The 19,124-nt window shown below is 48.6% G+C and overlaps 1 protein-coding gene across 3 annotated transcripts in view; it reads right to left on the bottom strand.

Moving 5' to 3' along the window:
- The window catches only part of LOC102558716 (peroxidasin), a 48,699-nt gene that overhangs the window by 1,910 nt on the left and 27,665 nt on the right, over window positions 1-19,124 (bottom strand). For 2 of the 3 annotated variants that reach the window (XM_019495220.2, XM_014609754.3), the window contains exons 7-21: window positions 18,578-18,747; window positions 16,882-16,999; window positions 14,768-14,937; window positions 13,506-13,778; window positions 12,599-12,715; window positions 10,511-10,669; window positions 9,248-9,360; window positions 7,366-7,522; window positions 6,059-6,167; window positions 5,136-5,293; window positions 3,102-4,605; window positions 2,460-2,594; window positions 1,566-1,774; window positions 1,255-1,369; window positions 437-530 (exon numbers count right to left, since the gene is read on the bottom strand). In XM_019495220.2, coding sequence (XP_019350765.1) covers window positions 437-530; window positions 1,255-1,369; window positions 1,566-1,774; window positions 2,460-2,594; window positions 3,102-4,605; window positions 5,136-5,293; window positions 6,059-6,167; window positions 7,366-7,522; window positions 9,248-9,360; window positions 10,511-10,669; window positions 12,599-12,715; window positions 13,506-13,778; window positions 14,768-14,937; window positions 16,882-16,999; window positions 18,578-18,747 — 3,601 coding nt within the window. The remainder of the gene's footprint in view (window positions 1-436; window positions 531-1,254; window positions 1,370-1,565; window positions 1,775-2,459; window positions 2,595-3,101; window positions 4,606-5,135; window positions 5,294-6,058; window positions 6,168-7,365; window positions 7,523-9,247; window positions 9,361-10,510; window positions 10,670-12,598; window positions 12,716-13,505; window positions 13,779-14,767; window positions 14,938-16,881; window positions 17,000-18,577; window positions 18,748-19,124) is intronic. The other variant, XM_019495221.2, reaches the window with a different exon arrangement.

The following is a 19,124-nucleotide window of genomic DNA, read 5'->3' as shown; positions in this document are numbered from 1 at the left end:
ATCCTGCTACCAAACCAAAGCGCTGAAGCCTGAACACCCCTCCAAGACTAACCCCACCATGGGCAGCTCTGGAGAGGACGAAATGGCTGGGTTGAGTTTCAGTCCTGCCACCACAGAGGACCCAAGCATGCCTCTGGACTTCTGGGTCTCAGGGAAAGCTGATAGCATGGGATGCAGAGGATAAATCCCATCGTGGAGGCCTTCTGGTGAACTGGGGGGGATGGAAAGGCTCCGAAACAACAGTAGCCTTCTGCCTCCATCCTTTATCTACCCTCTTGCTCTCCCTGAGAGTTGGTCACTCCTTCTAGTAGGGCCAGCCGGCCATATCAGCCATGACCAAGTCTGCAGGACATCCTCCTGGGGATTGTCCAGGGCACCTAAACCTGCTCATAAAGGTGGGTTGGTGGAAAAGCCCCATTGTAGTATGACGTTTTACCTGTCTCTGTAGGACGGAGACGGTCTGTTCTAGTTCAGCCACGACTGACTCAAGGTTTTCCCTCGGGGAATGGCTCTGGGAAGGCTCCTCACTGCTGTGAACAGGCACAGAAAGTGGGGACTCTTACAAAAAACATTACCTCTGAAATCCCTGCAGGTGCATATTCAAAACAACCGCTCTCACGTTACGGTGACCTCCAGCTTTGTATTGCATGTGCCTTTTTCAATTTTTTTTAATAAGCAGGAGAATTCAGGGACAGTGTCAGTGCTTTAAACATCAAGGGTTGCAGCTAAACATCTATGGGTTTTGCTGCATTTGTCGCATAATTAACCAGAATCAGAGTTGCAAACACTGGTTTTCCCTCCAAAGTGAATGCACATGCTAATTCCACGTGCAAGGAAAAAAATGCATCTTTGCACCTCGGTTTCTGGGATTTGGAGGATCTGCCTCCAGATTTGTCGCTCTCCTGCACTGGGTTCATGGCTGTAGAACAGCACCAGGAAATAGCAGCACTAAACCCAGTCTCATATTTACTCTCAGTGATATCTCATGGCCAGTAAAATCAGGGGAAACCTTTCTACTGCCTTCAGAAACCTTTGGACCCAGCTCAGTTAGTGCACACGATATCACGGCTCCCTGAACAGCATTGCCACTTGATTCTGACACTGCATGCAGCCAAAAAGGAGCTGAACTACTGTATTTAGCTTTGCAAACATCCCTGAAGCCCAGCCCTCAGCAGAGACCACCACATTTCAGAGGATCGCCTGCACCAAATGATGCGAGAGGAGATGAAGGAGAGAAGGGCTGAAGTAACACACCTGGGGGGTGCCGGCTTGTGCTTGTCGGGGTTTTCTTCAGGATAGCTGAAACCAGGAGACCTCTTGCCCCGAAATCGCTGAGAAAGAGCCTGGAACTGGCCCCGGGATCTGCAATCTGGAGGGAGAAAAGGGAGCAAAATAAGTCATTTCGGCTTGGACCACCTCCCACCCTTCGCCTCCCAGTCCTCAATCATGCCAGAGGTGGGCAAAAGCAGGCATTTTTTGGCTCGCTGTGCCAACCACTCAGTGGGAGGAAGCCATCCTAACTGGACCCCAAGCACCAGTCAGCACCATCCCTGCTCAGCTCCCACCTTCGCAGCAATCCTGCCACAGGCGGAGATCGACCGCCGGGATTTCCTCGCAGCCGACCATGCCTTGGGGGTAAGAAGCCACCTGGAAAACATCCCTCTGGAGCTGCCGGATGTGATCGCTGTTGTCACAGATGATGCGAGCGAGGGACGTCTGCCTGATCTGTGTCAGCTGAGCTGGAGTGAAGACGCCAGGGTTTTCATACCAAAACCTACAGCAGAATTAATGCGAGGAGTGACTGGGGGTAACGGGCAGTGCAGTAGGTTTGGGGGCAGAGGTGGCTGGGGGGAACGCACTGGGGTTTAGGCACAAAATATCTGCATTTCAGGACCCAAGTTTGATTCTCGGCTTGGGTCACATGTGAAGTTGAGCCCGGGGGTGTAATGGTGCCTGCTGCAGTCAATCCCTCCCCATGTTCCTGTGACGGACCGTATAGCTGGCTCACCACTGAATAGCCTTAGTGCAGTAAATTAAGGCTGAAATGCCTTGGTTTGCACACCTGTTCACATCCACTCGGTGGGTGCTGGTAGCAACGGGGAGCTAGCACCACCGCCAGCTTTGCTGAGAGCGGGGCTCACCTACTGTGGACGCACATAATACTTACGTTTAGCTTTTCCATTTTGGAAACAACAGATGAACAAACTTAAGAGCACTGAAAGTACCAAGGTGGCTCCGTTTAGTTTAGCCCTTGAATAAGAGAGGGGTAAAAGGCCTGTCCTGATGTAGGCCCTTGATCCTCTGTGCATACACAGACTACAGGAGAACAGAGCTCTCTCCATCCCACCGAGTCCTGGCACTCGGGAGAAGTCAAGGACTGCTCCCTCCAGGCTGCACGGGGGAAGCAATCTCCACAGACAGAAAACGAGAGGCTTCGGCTTGACTCCACAGGTTGGTACCTATCTCCATCCCGGAGTCTCCTGAACTGCGTCGTTAACAGGCACATCAATGTGGGGCCGACTCTTGTGCCAGGGACCAGGTCTTCCACCATCAGTGCTGGAAACAGGTCGATGTTTTTGGTCGTCCCGTATAAACTGCAGGGTAAGAAGTGGAAAAAAATGAAGGGTTATCAAAGGGCGGAGAGAAGTCTCACTTGGGTTCCTCATCCTACCAGGAATTTGGACTCTGGGTGTTCGGCGCTCATTTGTGGGGTGTTTCCCATGGATTCATTTGGAAAATAACTGAGACTCACTAGGGTCAGTCAACACAGACAACAGGCAACTTAAAGCTGCTTGGAAAACGTCTCCGGGGGATTAACGCTGTCTCTGTATTGAAACGTTGTTCTCTGTGCAGGACCAAAGCATGAGAAGTAGGACACTGCTCATTTGGAAAATTCCTGGTGCCTTTTCTAGTTGGGTTTTTAAAGCATGCATGCCACCCTGGCCTCTGAATATCACCCCAGATATGAATTTGATAGCCTCTGAATATCACCCTGCCCTCCAGTGGTAGAGCAACTCAGTGATAGAGAGGAAACTATGCTGATCTCAGTGACCTTGATGCCTTCTTTTTGGGTGGTGGGCAGGGGTCCCAGGCCACGGTACCTCCTGAGCTTCTCCCGGATTTCCAGGTTCTTGATCTCATTCCGGAGGTCCTCAAACTCCTGTGCCGACGTGAGGTTGCAGAAAACCCTGAAGTCATTGTATGGTGGGATGCCATGGTCCCTGCCCCGCTGGATGTTGATGGCTGCCAGGTCGAGCGAGACGGAGTGCGCCATGGAGAAGAGCTTCTCCGTCAGCTCCATATTCAGCAGCTCGGAGGGCACGCGCATCTTCCCCGGGATACCAAACAGGCCCCGGAGGAGGGGGTCGATGCCCCCTTCCTGCATGATCCTGAAAGGGGAGAAGAAGGCCTTGTGGAGGGGCACGTGGCCCTGGCGAATGGGCTGGAAGGACTCATTCAGGCGATACAGGACGGGGTTGATCAGGGTGTGCCCGAAGCGGAAGGCTGCGGTGGCAAAAGCATTGAGGATCCCGGCATTGGTGTTGGGGCTGTAGCCTTTGTACTCGCCCAGCATCTTCATGCCGGCCTCCCCGAGGACCTTGGGGAGCCAGTGGGCGTAGGTGAGGTGCTGCATTTGGGCGCCCACCACCTTGCGTGCTTCGTGGTAGACGGTGTCCCCATCCCAGTGGGGATTCAGCGCCAGCAGCTGGGTGGCAATGCGGTTGTGCTCCCGAAACCAGAGGGTGTGCATGGCCGTGAGACCCAGCTGCTCGTTGGCGCGGTGATCCCCCGCCAGGAAGCATGGCACGGGGCTCTCGTTCTCGTCCCGCATGCACTCCGTGGGCGGCCCCACAGCGAAGGGCAGGAGGGCTTTCCCCGAGCTGGGAACCACTCGCCCTTGCTTCAACAGCCCCTTCTGGTTGCTCAGGTCCCTCAGCTCCCGAGGCTCCTGCTCCGTGCTGCCGTAGACATTGGAGGCGTCGATATAAGAGGTCAAGTGGTTAATCTGCTCCCTGGCGTAGACGGAGTTCATCAGCAGGGACGTCATCCCGCTGCCGCACACGGGGCTGGAGCGGACGAAGAACATGCAGCGCCCGTTCCTCACCCGTGGGTCATTCTCCGGGATCATGATGGAGAAGCACGGCGGGTCGTTGGTGCACACCTCGCTGCAGGGTGCCCCGTCGGAGAACCGCGACATGCTGATGGCTGCCACTGTCTGGTCCATGTCGTGGTCCAGAAACTGGCCCCACTGCATGAGCATGTGTGTGAACTGCTCGTCGGGGGTGATGGTGTCTGTCCCGATCATGGCCGTAGAGACCAGCCGGGGCAGAGGCAGGGGCAGCTCCCTGGAGTCCTCGGCCAGCGAGACGCCCCGGGGAAGGTTAAAGCCATTCTGGTAGGCCGGCTTGAGGAGACGCTGGAAGGCAGTGAGAGAAGCCCCCCACATCGGGTGCTGCAGGTTGTTGCAGGAGCCGTCGTGAGTCCTGTACTTCTGGTGGAAGCAGATGTCGGAGCAGTTGGGCGTGCGGCGGTGGGCAGAGCAGCCAGACAGGTTGGCAATCATGTTGAGGTAGTGCGGCGAGACCAGGTCATTGTACCGGTAGCCTAGAAAGTAACCCCAAAATTGCATTACAGCTCATCCATGGCATCACCCACCCTGCTAAGGGGCCACTTGGGGTCTGCAGCTAGGACTCCCATAGTCAACAAGGCAAAATTGCATCTCTGCCCTCCAGCTGATTTGGGGAAGGGGGACCCAGGCTCAAATACCAGCATTCAAGTCACTGGTCTACTAGAGAGTCCCCAAGTGACCTTGAGGTTGGGTATCTCAAGTCTGCGGCCATTATATTAGCCACTAAACCATCTTTCCTGACCTCTCACAGCACAGATATGAGGCCTAGGGATGACTTGTCTATAATTAGAGAGAAGATGGCGATCTAGGTATGGGTCCGAATGAATACCCCCAAGTTAAAACCTGGACAGCCTATTTCTCAACTTACTAATATTTAAAGCGCTCCAACTGTTCTTGCATTCCCCCGTCTTTCTACTCTCTGCTGCTGTTACCCTTGGGTTAATTTTACTAGCAAATTTTCCCATGCTCCAAGGCCAGGTCAGAAGTAACCTCCACCTCCCTGTACCTGTGACATTCATATCCACAATTAAACCCTGCTGGACGTGGTCTTGAATCAGCTGCAGGGTCCTTTCAAAGATCTCGCCAGCCCGTGCCGTCTCGAGGGTGTAAGGGTCCCGGGGGTAGCGGAAGAGCGCCAGCAAGTCATTGGGAGTTTTGGGTCGCCTGTTGTAGGAAATTTAAAATGCGCTACGTGTGATTCTCTGTGATTTAAACAACTACTTTGCTCGAAGTAATAGGATGCTGCAGGCACCAGAGCTCACATCTAGCATTGCTCAGGAAATAAATCTCCAACAGCTCCTATATTAGTGCCCCAGTTTTTCTGACAAACTAGAGCCAGCCAGGGAAGCCCATTTTTCTCCCTTCCATGAACAATGTTGACAAAAATCAATTTATTTCAGCCTCGCTGTAACATTTTTTTAAATGTGTTGGGTCAGTACATTAGTTGCAGCGCTGACAGCAAATGGAAAAGGTTTGAATTTTAAACTGATTTTTTTTTTATTTTATAAAAAGCTGAAAATCATCCATGCCAACCATTTTTAGGTGAAATCAGCACTCTGTCAAAAAAAACAAACCATCCATCAAGAAAAAGTTTAGATAAAAATAATTAAGTATGAATTGAGTAAATTGTATTTATAAAAGAATTATGCTGATCAGATAATTTTCCTGGCTGCTCTGCCTCTTCTTTGAATAGCTCAGGACAATAAAACTGTTTCTTGTAAGACTATTCCCAAATCCAGAAGACCTCTCATTATGGGATTTTAGCCTGCTATTAATCCTACGTTTTCTAGCTTGCAAAAGGAATCACAGCTTTTATTTATACACGGTGAGAGATAATATATTATTTCTGAGCTCTCTCCACTCAGTGTTTTAATTATCTCAATCTACTCCAGCTTCAGTGTCTCTGACCTTAACCCCTGGTGCACTTACTTGCTGAACAGCTCAGTCCGTGTTGAATTGATAGCGTGGTCCACACTGCTGATGGCTTCCTTGATCGATGAGGCTACAAAGGTGTCACCGCTCCGACCAACGTCCGTAGCTTTTAGACACCAAGAGGGAGACAACGATAAACAGAAATTGCTTTACAATTCCAAGCTCGAGAGGATTTGCCATCTGGATCCAGTACAAAATACAATGCTGCAATTAGCTCGTCATGCCATCATAAACAGCCGAGGGAAACATTTTGTCCCAGTTTGCAGAACAGCTACGAATGCAAAGCACGCTGCTGCAAGGTGAAAGACGCAGCACACATCCTCAGACTTAGTTGAATACCCCCAACATTTTGTTATATGGATATGTGCTTGAATAAAACAAGCAAATGCATTTTAGTCGAGCTTATTCTGCACTCACAATCACTTTCCACAGATCTTCTAGGGAAGAAGGTAACTGGCAGAAACCTTCATTGGAAAGAATCAACTTTTATTGGAAAAGCCTCGTGGAGCAGGATGACAGCATCTCTACATGCGAGTAGAGCTTTGGGAAGCAAATGATTTATTTTTTTTGGTTTGGTGGCCAATCTCTGCTCTGTGCCAACTGAAATAATATTTTTTCTGAATCTCTCCCAAAGAATAATCCCCGCAAAGGACTAGGAATAGAAGCAAATGATTTAAACGCTGCCATTCTACTGGCAACGTCGTTCTCATTCTTCCGTTTTTTGGGCTTATCTACACGTGCATGCGTGCCGTCATTACGGTGCATTTAGTTTAGTACCTGTAATGACAGGCACCAACTAAATGTGGTGTAATCGGTGCTACTGCACAGTAGTGCTGGTGCATGCTCTTTAAGTGATGCTAATGCACAGTAGACTAATTCTACTGTGCATTAGCACAGGTTTTTTGTGCCATGCTAATGCGCAGTAGAATTAGTCTACTGAGCCATTCGCATCTCATGTAGACATGCCCTTTATGTCCAACTGACCCCTCTGCAAGCTGAAGGAAAGGACTGAATTCAGTGGTCTAGGCTAAGAAGCTTGTCCCAGCCCCCTGTTCTTATGGGTGACAGAATTATCCTCTGAAAGGAGCAGGCATCAGCCTAGCTTGCGCCTCTGCTATGATAAAGCAAAATCTACCATGAAAAGAAAAGTAATCATCAACATGTATTTGTTCATGCAACTAACCTAGTGACACGGTGATTTTTCATCCCATGTATGTAAATACTACATATCATGTACAAGCGCCCATATATTCTCTGACTTCAAGACTAAAGACAAGATCATGGAGGAAAAGGAGATGCTCTACCCGTGATGGTCAGCTGCATGGTGCTGGAGGTGAACCCAAAGGGATTCCTGGCAATGCATTCATATCTGCCCTGATCAGCCACCCCCAGGTCTCGAATGGAAAGTGTCCCATCTTGGCTCATGTGGAATTTGCCGCTGTCTGTGATCTGAATGCCCTCCTACATTGCACACCATGAAAAAAATAAATACATAAAAAAGGAAGAAATTTCAGTGTTTGGAAAGCATCCCGTCAGCTTTATATTGGGCTTATCCAAGAAACACAGGCCCAGCTGGGATTAACCGGCACAGCCACCAGATGTTAGCATCGTTCTGTGCAGCGTAGCAAAGGAGGGGCAGAGAAATCCGAAAGCCCAAACACTATCTTTCCCTAGCCATCCCGAAGCATGTCTCCTCCCTATTCACACATACAGCAATCCTCCCCACTGCCCCTCTTGCACGTCGTCATCCGCACTTCATTCATTCATTCATCGCTCTTCACCTCTTTGTCCTCTGGAGAGAAACTGAGCCCAGCTGAAGAAACAGAAGTTGAAGCATTGCTGAACCTCGAGAGGAACAGCTTCTCCCTCAACAGGCTGCAGCCTGGGAAAGGCCTGGAGTACAGTACCATGAACCCCAAATATTCAGCTAGCATGACTTGGAAGGCTTAAAGTCACCACATTATTATTTTAAGCCAAACAACTACATTTCAGACTTGTTGCCAGGATCGAAGCTTTCAGGGTGCTCTCCAGTGACATTTCCAAGTGCCTTTCTTTAACTGGAAGGAACAAGTCGTTCTTTTTCAATGCATCCATTTGCCTTCAGTAGCTAACATGCACCTCCCTCTGTAGCACTTTATCAGGAGATCTCAAAGGTCTTTATGACTAATATTTACAATACAATCAAGGGGATGGGAGACACCCTTCTCTTTGGAGTCTGGGGTCTTCTGGCCAAAGGTAAAGGCCTGCAAGGGCCGTTACCATCTCACACGCACTGGTGCAACTCTGGACTGACCACAATGAACTCATTATAGGCCTGGAAAATCCTTGGCAATCTTAACGAGGACACTTAACCCTAGAAATTCCTATCTATCATTTATCTGTGCAGCACCCAATACAAAAAGCTCGTCTTTGACTGCAGTGCCTCGATTCGACTGTAGAGCAAAACCTAAGCTGTTATAAGAGAAGGTTTGTTTCCTATTTGAACTGATACAGAGATTTCCTTACTTTCCTTGGCTCCCAAGGTCCACTCGTGTCTAAAACTATAGGCCTGAGAGAGCTTTTTCAGGCTACTGAGTGTTTCACACACTCTCTCCTGTGGTTTTGTTCTACTTCTGGCTGAGTTCAGGTAGGTTAGTCTTCATATTATGCTGTAGATCTCAACCAGGACTGCAGTGCAATGTGGTGTCAGAGGGGAACGATAATGTGCCTCCCAAAGGGCTCCTGATCTAATGAAAAACTAAATATTTTTCTTTTCCGGCTACAGCCAACCCTCCTCTTTGCTGCCTGATATTGCCTTGGGTGTTTTAGTTTGCCTCGTCAGATCCAGAACTAAGTTAGGTAGCACATTTGATTCCCACCAGTGGGAATCCCTGAAAACAAGGACAAATTGTCCTGTATTAGAACTATCCTGGTCTTTGGGTCATGGCCAACTAATATATGGAGAGGTTGGTAGCTCACATTACGCCCTTGGAGGAAAAAGGAAAGCCACTTTGCAAACAAGCCCAACTTGGAGGACAAAAATCTAGGTTCTGAACAATTAAAAAAAATCCTTGTTCGTTATGACTTTATTGCATTTCCTTCGATGCAGTAAAGCTTGTTTGAAACAGTGGCAGCATGAGATAACCATGGCATGAAAGGGTCTAGCCACAATGTTGTTGGTGATGGTGAAAGGATGAGTTTTCCTACTTTGACCCAGGTGATGGTGGGCCGTGGATCCCCGCGGGCAGCACAGATGATCACAACATCCTGTCCAGTCTCTGCCTCCACATCTTGGGGGCGATGAAGAAACACGGGGACCACTGCATAGGAGGAAGAAATACGGGGGTGGAAAAAAACCAACAAGCTGCTGTTTGGTTAGGGTCAAATTGGTTTGAGTCTGTAACTTCTCACAAGGGGGGAGTTGGGATTCCCAGACTGCTTCCACCATCAGATTAAGTAGCATCTATTTCCTTGGTCTCATTAGTGATTCCTACCTAAATTACATTTCACAATTGATCTTGTGCTGTCATCTCCGCTCTGGAAATCCCTGGGTACATGCAAGATCCCCACATCAACAGGGGTTCATAATACAAGAATTTCCAAGGGAGAGGCGACAGCTCCAACTGGAGTTATAGGTTTGGTACAGAAGTTAATGAAGGAGGGACTCTAGCCTGTGTTATGTAGGAGTGCAGCCTCCTACGATGGTCACAGCCTGTGGTTGGGGAGCTGGTTTGTTCTTCCTATGTTGCATGCCAAATTTTCAGCTGATGCAACTGAAAAAAAAAAACAGCTTTGGCCTCTGAGGATTGACACTGCTTTACAAACTCTGACAAGGTGAAAGGATGTGGACAAATTGGAGGGAGTCCAGTGAAGGGCAACTAAAATGGTTTGGGGGATGGGGGACATGACTTGCGAGGAGAGGCTGAAGGACCTGGGCTGATTGAGTTTGGAGACGAGAAGACCAAGGGGGATTTAATAGTGTCCTTCAACTGCATGAAGAGGGTTGCAAAGAGGATGGAGCTGGGCTGTTCTCAGTGGGGGCAGATGGCAGAACAAGGAGCAATGGGCTCCAGTTGCAGCAAGGGAAATTTAGGTTAGATATTAGGAAGAATTTTCTCGCTAGGAGGGTGGTGAAGACCTGGAGCAGGTTACCCAGAGAGGTGGTGGCATTTCCATCTCTGGAGGTTTCTAAGACCCGGGTAGACAAAGGCCTGGTTGAGACGATGTAGTTGAGGAGGGTCCTACTTGGAGCAGGGGTTTGGACTAGATGTGACCTCCTGAGCTCCCTCCCCACCCTCATTTTCTATAACTCCCTGCATTTTTTTCCATCTTCTAAGGAATATTACCATGATCCAGATACAAAGAAGGAATCCACCTTGCAGGACCACCCCCCTCAGACCGGACAACATCCAACACACTGTAAAGCAAATGAAACCTGTTTGCCCACCGGTACCTCCTGCACCGTCCTACCTCGTGGCATCACCCACAGATGCACAGGGAGACTCCTCACACCGATGGCGCTGATGGCATGGCATTCATACTGGCCTTGGTCGTGCAAGGCTACCCTCACTACACGCAAGGTGCCAGTGGAGAGGATGCTGTGCCGCCGGTCACTCGGCAATGGTCCGCCTGAGGGCGACAGCAAAACCATTCGCTAAGGAAGCAAGTTGTTATGTTCCCTGACATTGGAGATGGCTGTGGCATGGTCTAGAGCTCGATCCCACCCATTGAACATCCTGAAATGCCACGAGCAAGACCAAGCAAGGATGCTATTCTCACCCTCCAGGTCCTTCCTAACTTCCCTCCAGGAGTATGAACAGACTTGAGCAGAGGGGATTAGTGGGGGAGTCACACAAAACTTTTCAGTGGCAATAAAAAGCAGATTTGCCAATACCCACATTTTTTTTCTGAATTCAAACCAATTTCACCAAATTGTTCAAAAACAACACCCCCTTCCCCCCCCCCCCCCCCAAACCTGGAAAGTTTAGTTTCTTTTAAAAACTAAATGTTTTAACTTTTAGGATGAAAATATTTCCATGGCAACCACATTAAAAACCCTTCAAAACATTGAAACAGGCAAAATCAAATGAAAAAAAAAATTGTTCGACCCCAAAACAAGTTTTTACTTTAGGATTCGCTGCAAAATTTGAAAATATTCTTTGTTGGGTCAAACCGAGTGATTTTTTTTCCCCAGATTTACTTTTGAATTGAAGTGGAATCACTCTCACGCTGTTACACATGGCTTAAGGCAAACTGAGAAGCTGGGAAAGGCTGAAGGGGATGGGGAATATGTTGCTGAAGGATAATTCAGCTGATCTGCCCAAGTTCAATGGTAGCTGCTAAGACGCTGAAGTACCAGGGATGAATGCTTCCCAGCTCTTAACCATTAATTATGTCTTTGGGAAGCATGAGGAAGTGTGGAGGCTGGCGGACCAAGGATTACCGGCTCCTGGCCAGGATCAGCTCAGAGAAGCCAACACATCACAACTTCAGGAGTTCGCCACTGCCTGCTGGCCTCGCGTAGGGTTGCAAAAGCAGGAGAGAAATATTGTTCATGTGTCAGAGGCAAAACTGGTTCTCTTTTTGAACCACCTCCCCCCTGAGGAACAAGCCAGGTCATCATGACCAAGTACTATAGTGCATTGCAGTATAGACTCATTTTTTTCTCATCAGACAAGAGACTGAAGCAGGCTGCAGGTCGGGGGGATGTTAGGGCAGGGCTTGCCCTAACACCTCTGATGAAGATGCGAAGGCTGAGAGCATCCAGGCTCCCCCTTCCTGCATCCTGTTATTACTGATGTGGGGGAGCATCACTGGTCCTCTCCTGCTCTTAACATTACCATCCATGATCTCATTTCATGAGCCATGCATCTCCCAGGTCCCCACCCACCACTAGCTCATAGTCCCAGGAGATTCAGGGCAAAAATACAGAGCGTGAAGCCAGCACTATGGTATCATGGCTACAAGTGAAGCCACTGAATGGAAAAGAAGCCTGCCAGGACTGACCACACCAGTACCTGCAGGTTAAATAAGCTGAGCTGTCTCCTTGACCCTGAAAAAAGAGGTTCCTTTTAGATTTGGTTGCTCTCAGCTCTTGTATTCCCATTATCCCTGCCCCTGCCAGAGCCCAGAGGATTGTATTATGGCCACAAGCCAAGTATTTTAGCCCTCACCCTCCAGTTGCTCACAAGATGCAATGGGATATATTTGCACCACTCCCAAGTCATCTGACAGAGTGACTCAGCCTGTTTTGCTGTTGCATGGAGCCTAGGTATTCCAGTCACTCTGGAGGGAGTGGATTAGGGCTGCCCCGAGCTCCAGGGAGTGCTGGGAATAGCACTGCATTACCTGCCAGCTCCATCACAAGCAAAGCAGCAGCTGAAAGGACATCACAGGATGAGACATCCCCCCCAGGACACCCCACTCTGAGCTCAGCTGGATGCCAGCTTCCTCTTCATGGCATCTCATCCCTGCAGCAGGACGTCCGGAGCAGGGACTTCCTCACCGCAGCCTGGGCGCAGGGGATAATTACAAGAGATGGTGATACTGGGGAAGTACCTGCTCTCGTCCAGGCAATAACAGGGGGAGGTCGGCCTTCGGCAGAGCAGGGGAAATCCACGCTTTGCCCCTCGGTTGCGGTCTGATCCGTGGGAACGACCAAGAACCTGGGAGAATCTGAAGAATAGTGAGAACAGTGACACAGGTATACAGACCACATATACACACACACGGGGTGCCAAAATAAACCAAATATTACAAGTGCAGGCGCGTACAAGGAGCGTACTTGGTAGCCGTGCTGGTCTGGGACAAGACGACGTACAAAAAACTAGAACTCTTGGTTCCAAAATGATACCTTTTATTGGATCAATTGGGAAATCGCAAGAAAACTGGCCTTTTCTGCAAGCTTTCAGGATCAAAGTCCCTTCATCAGACTCTGGGAAATGTATACATGGTACAAGATTCCCTACTTTATAGGGATTTTTTACCAATTTGTACCATAGATGTACAAGAAATGTACATCTGGGAAATGTATAGATGGTACAAGATGGTAAAAAATCCCTATAAAGTAGGAAATCTTGTACCATCTATACTTTTCGTAGAGCCTGATGAAGGGAATTTGATCCTGAAAGACTGCAAAAAAGGAAAACTTTCTTGCAATTTCCCAGTCGGTCCAATAAAAAGTATTATTTTGGAACCGAGAGTTCTAGTTTTTTTGTATGTCTACATGTACACGTGCGTGTTTGATTGCCTTCTCGATGGGCTGAGTCCTGTCCCCAGATCTCCCTGGTTTTATTTATATATATATAAATAGAATAATATCTCCCTGCTATATTAATATATACATAAAATCAGGGAGATCTGGGGACAGGACTCAGCCCATTGAGAAGGCAACCAGTCTTCACACATTGGCTTAAACTCACGGCCAGCGCTTGCTATCCATGCAGGTGGTCATTGGGCACCTTACCTTGCACGATGATGTTTGCTGTCGCTTGAATGGCCCCTTCCATGTTGCTGGCATTGCAGTTGTACTGCCCCTGGTCTGCAAAGGTGACGTTCTGGATGTACAGCCCTCCGGAGCTGGTGATGGTGAAGCGGGAGTCTCGTGGCAGGGGGGAGCCCGAGCCCAGCGTCCAGCTGATGCGAGGGGGAGGGTGCCCGGACACCCCGCACTCCAAGGTGACGCTTTCCCCAACCAGCACTTCCGTGGTCTGGGGCTGGATCACAAAGCTGGGCTTAGCTGAAAGTCAGCAACACGTATCAGAAAGGGGCTGCCCCCTCTTGCACAGCCCCCAAAACCGATCAAATCATGCCCGCAGGGGTGAATGCCACAATCGCAGGGTTTTGCTAGTTGCACACTTCTCCTGAGGACGGAGTGCACTTCCACACATCCAGCTTTCCTTCACACCACTAATACACTGACTCCCCAGCCACTCTGCCATCTCCTGCGGACCCCAGTCTGGAAAGTGATGGACACCCTATAGGGATTTCTAGAAATAGCCAACAGAAAACTGGGGATTGTCACCCAACAAATAGCCTTGACCTTCCAAGCCGCTCTGTGGCACAGATCATGCCTTCCTCCCTCCGTGACTGAAGCACTCACCCTCCATCAATCACCTGGAAGATGGCATAGAGTCCACACACAGCAAGTTGGCAGATGACACCAAGCTGGGGGGGAGTAGGAGACATACTGGAGGGTTGGGATAGGATTCAGAGTGACCTAGATGAATTGTAGTACTGGGCCAAAAGAAATCTCATGAGGTTCAACAAGGACAAGTGCAAAGTCCTGCACTTAGGAGGGAGTGATCCCATGCACCGGGACAGGCTGGGGGTGACAGGCTGGGCAGCAGCTCTGCAGAAAAGCACTACTGGGGGTGACAGGGGACAATAAGCTGAATATGAGCCAGCAGTGTGCCCTTGTTGCCAGAAAGGCTACCGGCATCCTGGGCTGCATTGGTAGAAGCGTTGCCAGCAAGGCAAGGGAAGTGATTCTTCCCTCTATTCAGCACGGGTGAGGCCCAATCTGGAGTCCTGTGTCCAGTTTTGAGCCCCGCTAAAGAAAGGATGTGGACACATTGGAGAGAGTCCAGTGGAGGGCAGCAAAAATGGTTCGGAGGCTGGGGGACGTGACTGATGAAGAACTAAAGGAGGAGCCAAATCTAACTCCGTTCCCAACCCTCCCTCAGGTTCACAAGCAGAGCAACTGAGAACCACGTAAGGCTCAATTACATGGGGTGCCAAAATAGCGCAGAACTACTTCCTGCGTCTTGACCTCTCCTGCGACATTCTTGGCCCTGCACTGGTAGACGCCTTTGTCAGACTCCTTGGCATTTTGGATCATCAAGGTCCCATCCTGCAGCAGGTTCAGGCGTCCGTCGTCTTTCATGTCTATCTCGTTACTGAAAAACAAAGTCAACCACAAAGCGGCAAAGCTTGGAGTGAAAAGCCAAAGGAGTCACCTTTCCCCTATGCACCGACATCAAATTTCTGGGGAGTTTTGCATGTGGGAGATTAATCTTGCATTTCCGTAAATTAGTCTCTACCTCTTTATAATTGACAATAAGGGTGGTTTTTTTTGGTTTTTTGTTTGCTTGCCTTTAATCGCTAGTTGTCACATATGGAATCACAACCAGCATTTACCAAATCCGGAGACATTCAATTAGGCAAAAGACCACAGACAACCATCCAGCCTTCTAATCAACTCGGGTAGAAATGTTCTCACTCTTTTGGGAACTCGCATCAGCATGCAGGAACATCTAGCAGCTGAATAATAAACTGCAAGGTGATATACCACCATGCAAATGGATTAAATGACGTTGCAGACTCATTTACTGGTTTTTCCCCACATGGGCCCAGATGCATTCATTTGGTGATCTCTTACAGGCAAGTCACATGCAGTAATATTGAAGCGATTGCTCACACCGCTACTATTTCATGGTTTGTATTATTATCAGGAGCCCGGGTCGTGGGGGAGCTCGGCTGTGCTAGGGGCTGTACAGGAACAGAACTAAAAAGGCAAGTGCAGCATAAGCGCTTTGCATGAGACAGAACGACAAGGAGACATTTCAACAACACTGATGTCAGGAGGATAAGCAATGGTCTCAGTGCATTAGCAGCCTAACCTTTCTTTGTAGGCATCACTACACAAAAATAATATTAAATATACATTGCTGATTAAACACAGGGTGTCATGTTATTAACATGCAGTCATCTTCACTTCAGCAGGGCTGGAGGGCTGTTGCACAGAGCTAGGAGTGAAATCCTAGCGAATCAGGAAATTCCATCCCAGGACCTGGAATTTGCACAGGATTATCTCTCCTTGCATTGACCAGCAACTCCTGGAGCCCAGCCAGAGGTGGAAGGTCCCACAGCTGGATTCCATTAATCCCAGCAAAGCATCTTGGGTTAAGGGAACTTCTCCATCCCAAGCTGTCCACTGTGCAGAGCAACACTCCTAATGGATATTTATTAATTCCCCCGGTCAATGTTACAGACGGATCAGAGCGACTTCTAGGATGTTAAAAGTATACAAGTGCCACCCCACTCACCCCTATCATTGGAAGCTTGCCAGCATTTCCATCACAGCGTCCTCTCTTCAGGGAGATATCACGCCATTCCCTACAACACAGTCTTTTATGGCTTTTGGTGCTGGCAGTAAAGCCAACAGCTGTTATTCTTGCAAAAGGACCGTGGCTCAAGCCCAATGCACACTCCCAGTGAAAAGGAGCTAGTGAAATAGCAAGGCAGGGTCTCATTCAGATCAGGCAGCTGCTGAAGCAAAGCATGTTGGGTGGTCAAGTATGTCCCAGTGGCTTTCCAGCACCGGACACGACTGCACATCATGGTGCTGGGCCCAACACGATAGAGCATCAAGCCCTTTCTTGCTATGCAGCAGCTCTTCCACAAATGGAGTATGGTGCGAGAGACTGGATGGGATGGCCCAGGAGGCCCCTATGGAGTGCTAGTACCGCATCGATATGCACCCGGGCTAGGAGGTGGCATGCCAGCAGTTAAGAAATTGCAAACGTGGTGGCTGCGAGAAACCCGAACCACTGCTGGAATGGTTTCACAGACCATTGCTGTGTGCTTGCAGAGGACACTTATGAGTGCATTATAAACTCTTGGAGAAGGAAGACACCACTTAAATTGCAGGGCCATGAAAAAAAAAAAACAACTCTGGAAGAACTGAAGTGAGATGCAGTTAAGAAGCTACTTTTACTTTTTACCCCGGGCGAGAGGACTTTGTCCTTGCAGGCAGTAGCGGAAGAGTTTGCGGCTCAGTACAAGCAGAAAGCCCTGTGACCATCACTCTCTCCCAGCCCAGAGCATTGTGCAAGGCTTACTTGTTGTGCAGCCAGATGATCTCGGGCTTCGGGTTGCCTTCTGCTCTGCAGGTGAAGTACACGGTGTTCCCCAACATGACGTCGGCATCGTGGGGCTCTGAGGTAATGCGAGGGCTCTCTGAAAGATAGCATGGGAAGAAAGCCCGATTGAAGGGCAGAACCAAGGGCCAAAACTTGAGATGAAGGGTAAGGAAAACACCTTTACCATTTCAGTCTCTCATAGTGCTCAAATCCCAGCCTCCCTTTCTAACGCAAGTATCCCAATGTATGGTCATAAGCCTTGCCACTTCCAGGGGGTTTCCACTCGCTACCCCCGGGTTCAGCGCATGCTGAATTTTAGAAGGATGCTTTAGTTTTGCTGGAGTTAAAGCTACCCGAGTGAATGCTCAACAGGATCTCATGTCATTTCTACCCAGGAGCATTTTTATAATCTTTTCTCCTATGCCTGAAGAAGGCCACTCATGCCCAAAAGCTTGCAATTAAATATATATATAAAAATTAATTCTATTCTCCTTTCAAAAGTCAGAAGCTGTACATTATGGCTCATTTAGTTTCCCAGATACTTTGACTCTGCACCTGAACTCAGATCACTTGAACTGCAGTTATTGTTTCTTTAGGTAGCGGGACCATACACTTGCTGCAAACTTAAAAAAAAATGTATATGTACATGTATATACACATGTATATGTATATACATATGTGTATGTATGATCATGTTCATTAATTTGGAGGGGAGAGGGGGCGGAACGGAGTTTCAAGCAAAACCAAAACTATTTGCGAACTGGAGTCAAATCTGGCAAATAGTTTCAACCGAAAAAGAAAAGGAAGAAGCCATTTGAAAAGAGCCGCAGATGATTTCACTAGAACATTTTCAAGATGAAATCGCTTGTTTAGAAAATGCTGACCTATTTCGTGTTGACATTTTCTTATGGTGAAATGGATTGACTTTTTATTCTGCAACAGCACGCTTTGATTTAAAGATTAACCAAAACCAAAGAAAAGGTCAAACAAAAGGGTTAAGACCATGAAAAACAAGTGTTAAGACTGAATTTTGAGTCAAACCAAATGATTTCCCCCCCTCCCATTTCACCAAACACCTTAAAACATTTCTGGTTTGGGCTGTCCCAAATCTATTTTTCCCCCCTGATTTTTCAGCTTAGTTTCCTATCCAAAAATGGAATATGGTGCAAGAGACTGGACGTGATGGTTCAGGAGGGCCCTTCTGGACCTATAGTCCTCTTCTTTCCCTTTGAAGGCAAGGCGCTCCTGGGGAGCGCTAGTATTGCACTAATATGCACCCAGGATGGGAGGTGGCATGCTAGCAGTTAATATATTGTAATGTGGTGGCTCTGAGAAACCTAAAAACATGGCTGAAATGGTTTCAGAGACCATTGCTGTCCACTTCTAGAAGATGCTTATGGGTGAGACCCATGCTTCATCCAGCTCCATCGGTCTCATGGCCACAGAAAAGAAGTACGAACCAAAAGGGTCCTGGGTTCTGGCTCGAGGTGCCCTCTTCCCTGCAAGTTACTTGGATCAAGTCACTTGATGCTGTTCAGCGTCTCTCTCTCTCTGCCGCAACGAGAGCGGATGGAAAGCAGATGGTTTCAGGTCTGTTCTCACTTATTGTAAGCCCTCCCACTTCAGCACTGAGCTTTTGCAGGGTGAATAGAGAAAGCAAGCAAAAGGTGCTCACCACAGTTCAATTCTTGAGTTGTCAGGGTGGTGATGGACCGGCCCTGAAGCTCCCGAGGGCTCTCGCAGGTAGCCGCGGTCTGGATGTTGCCTTGCTCGGCATACTTCTTCAGCAGTTCAGCCAGCCACATCAAGTCACAATCGCAGTGCAAAGCATTGGAGTCCAGCCGCCTAGAGAGACATAGGCCACATGTGCAATTAAATCTCCCATCCTCCTCCCCACCTTCTTTTCTAGCATATACAATCATTTGCCTACACCTCGAAGGACCAGACTTTGAAGAGGGAGCCCAGAAAAAGGGTGATTTTCAGAAGTCCTCTCTGTCCCAAAGGTCTTTTATGTAAGGGAGCTTTTGAATAGCCAGCCTTCAGTTTTTACCAGTGCTTCTCTGCCAGCAATACACATCTAATTCAGGAATCGATGGTTGGGAGTTTTTCCATCCGAGTAACTTCTCACTGGAAAAATCAAAAACATTTCTCCTATGCAACGCTGTGATTTTGTCAACCATCAGGACAACTGAAGTGGCTGGTCCAACCCAAGCGAAATACTG

This window comes from Alligator mississippiensis, chromosome 9 (genome assembly GCF_030867095.1).
Source record: "Alligator mississippiensis isolate rAllMis1 chromosome 9, rAllMis1, whole genome shotgun sequence".
Lineage (NCBI taxonomy): Eukaryota > Metazoa > Chordata > Crocodylia > Alligatoridae > Alligator > Alligator mississippiensis.
This window is presented reverse-complemented; position numbering and strand designations above follow the sequence as displayed.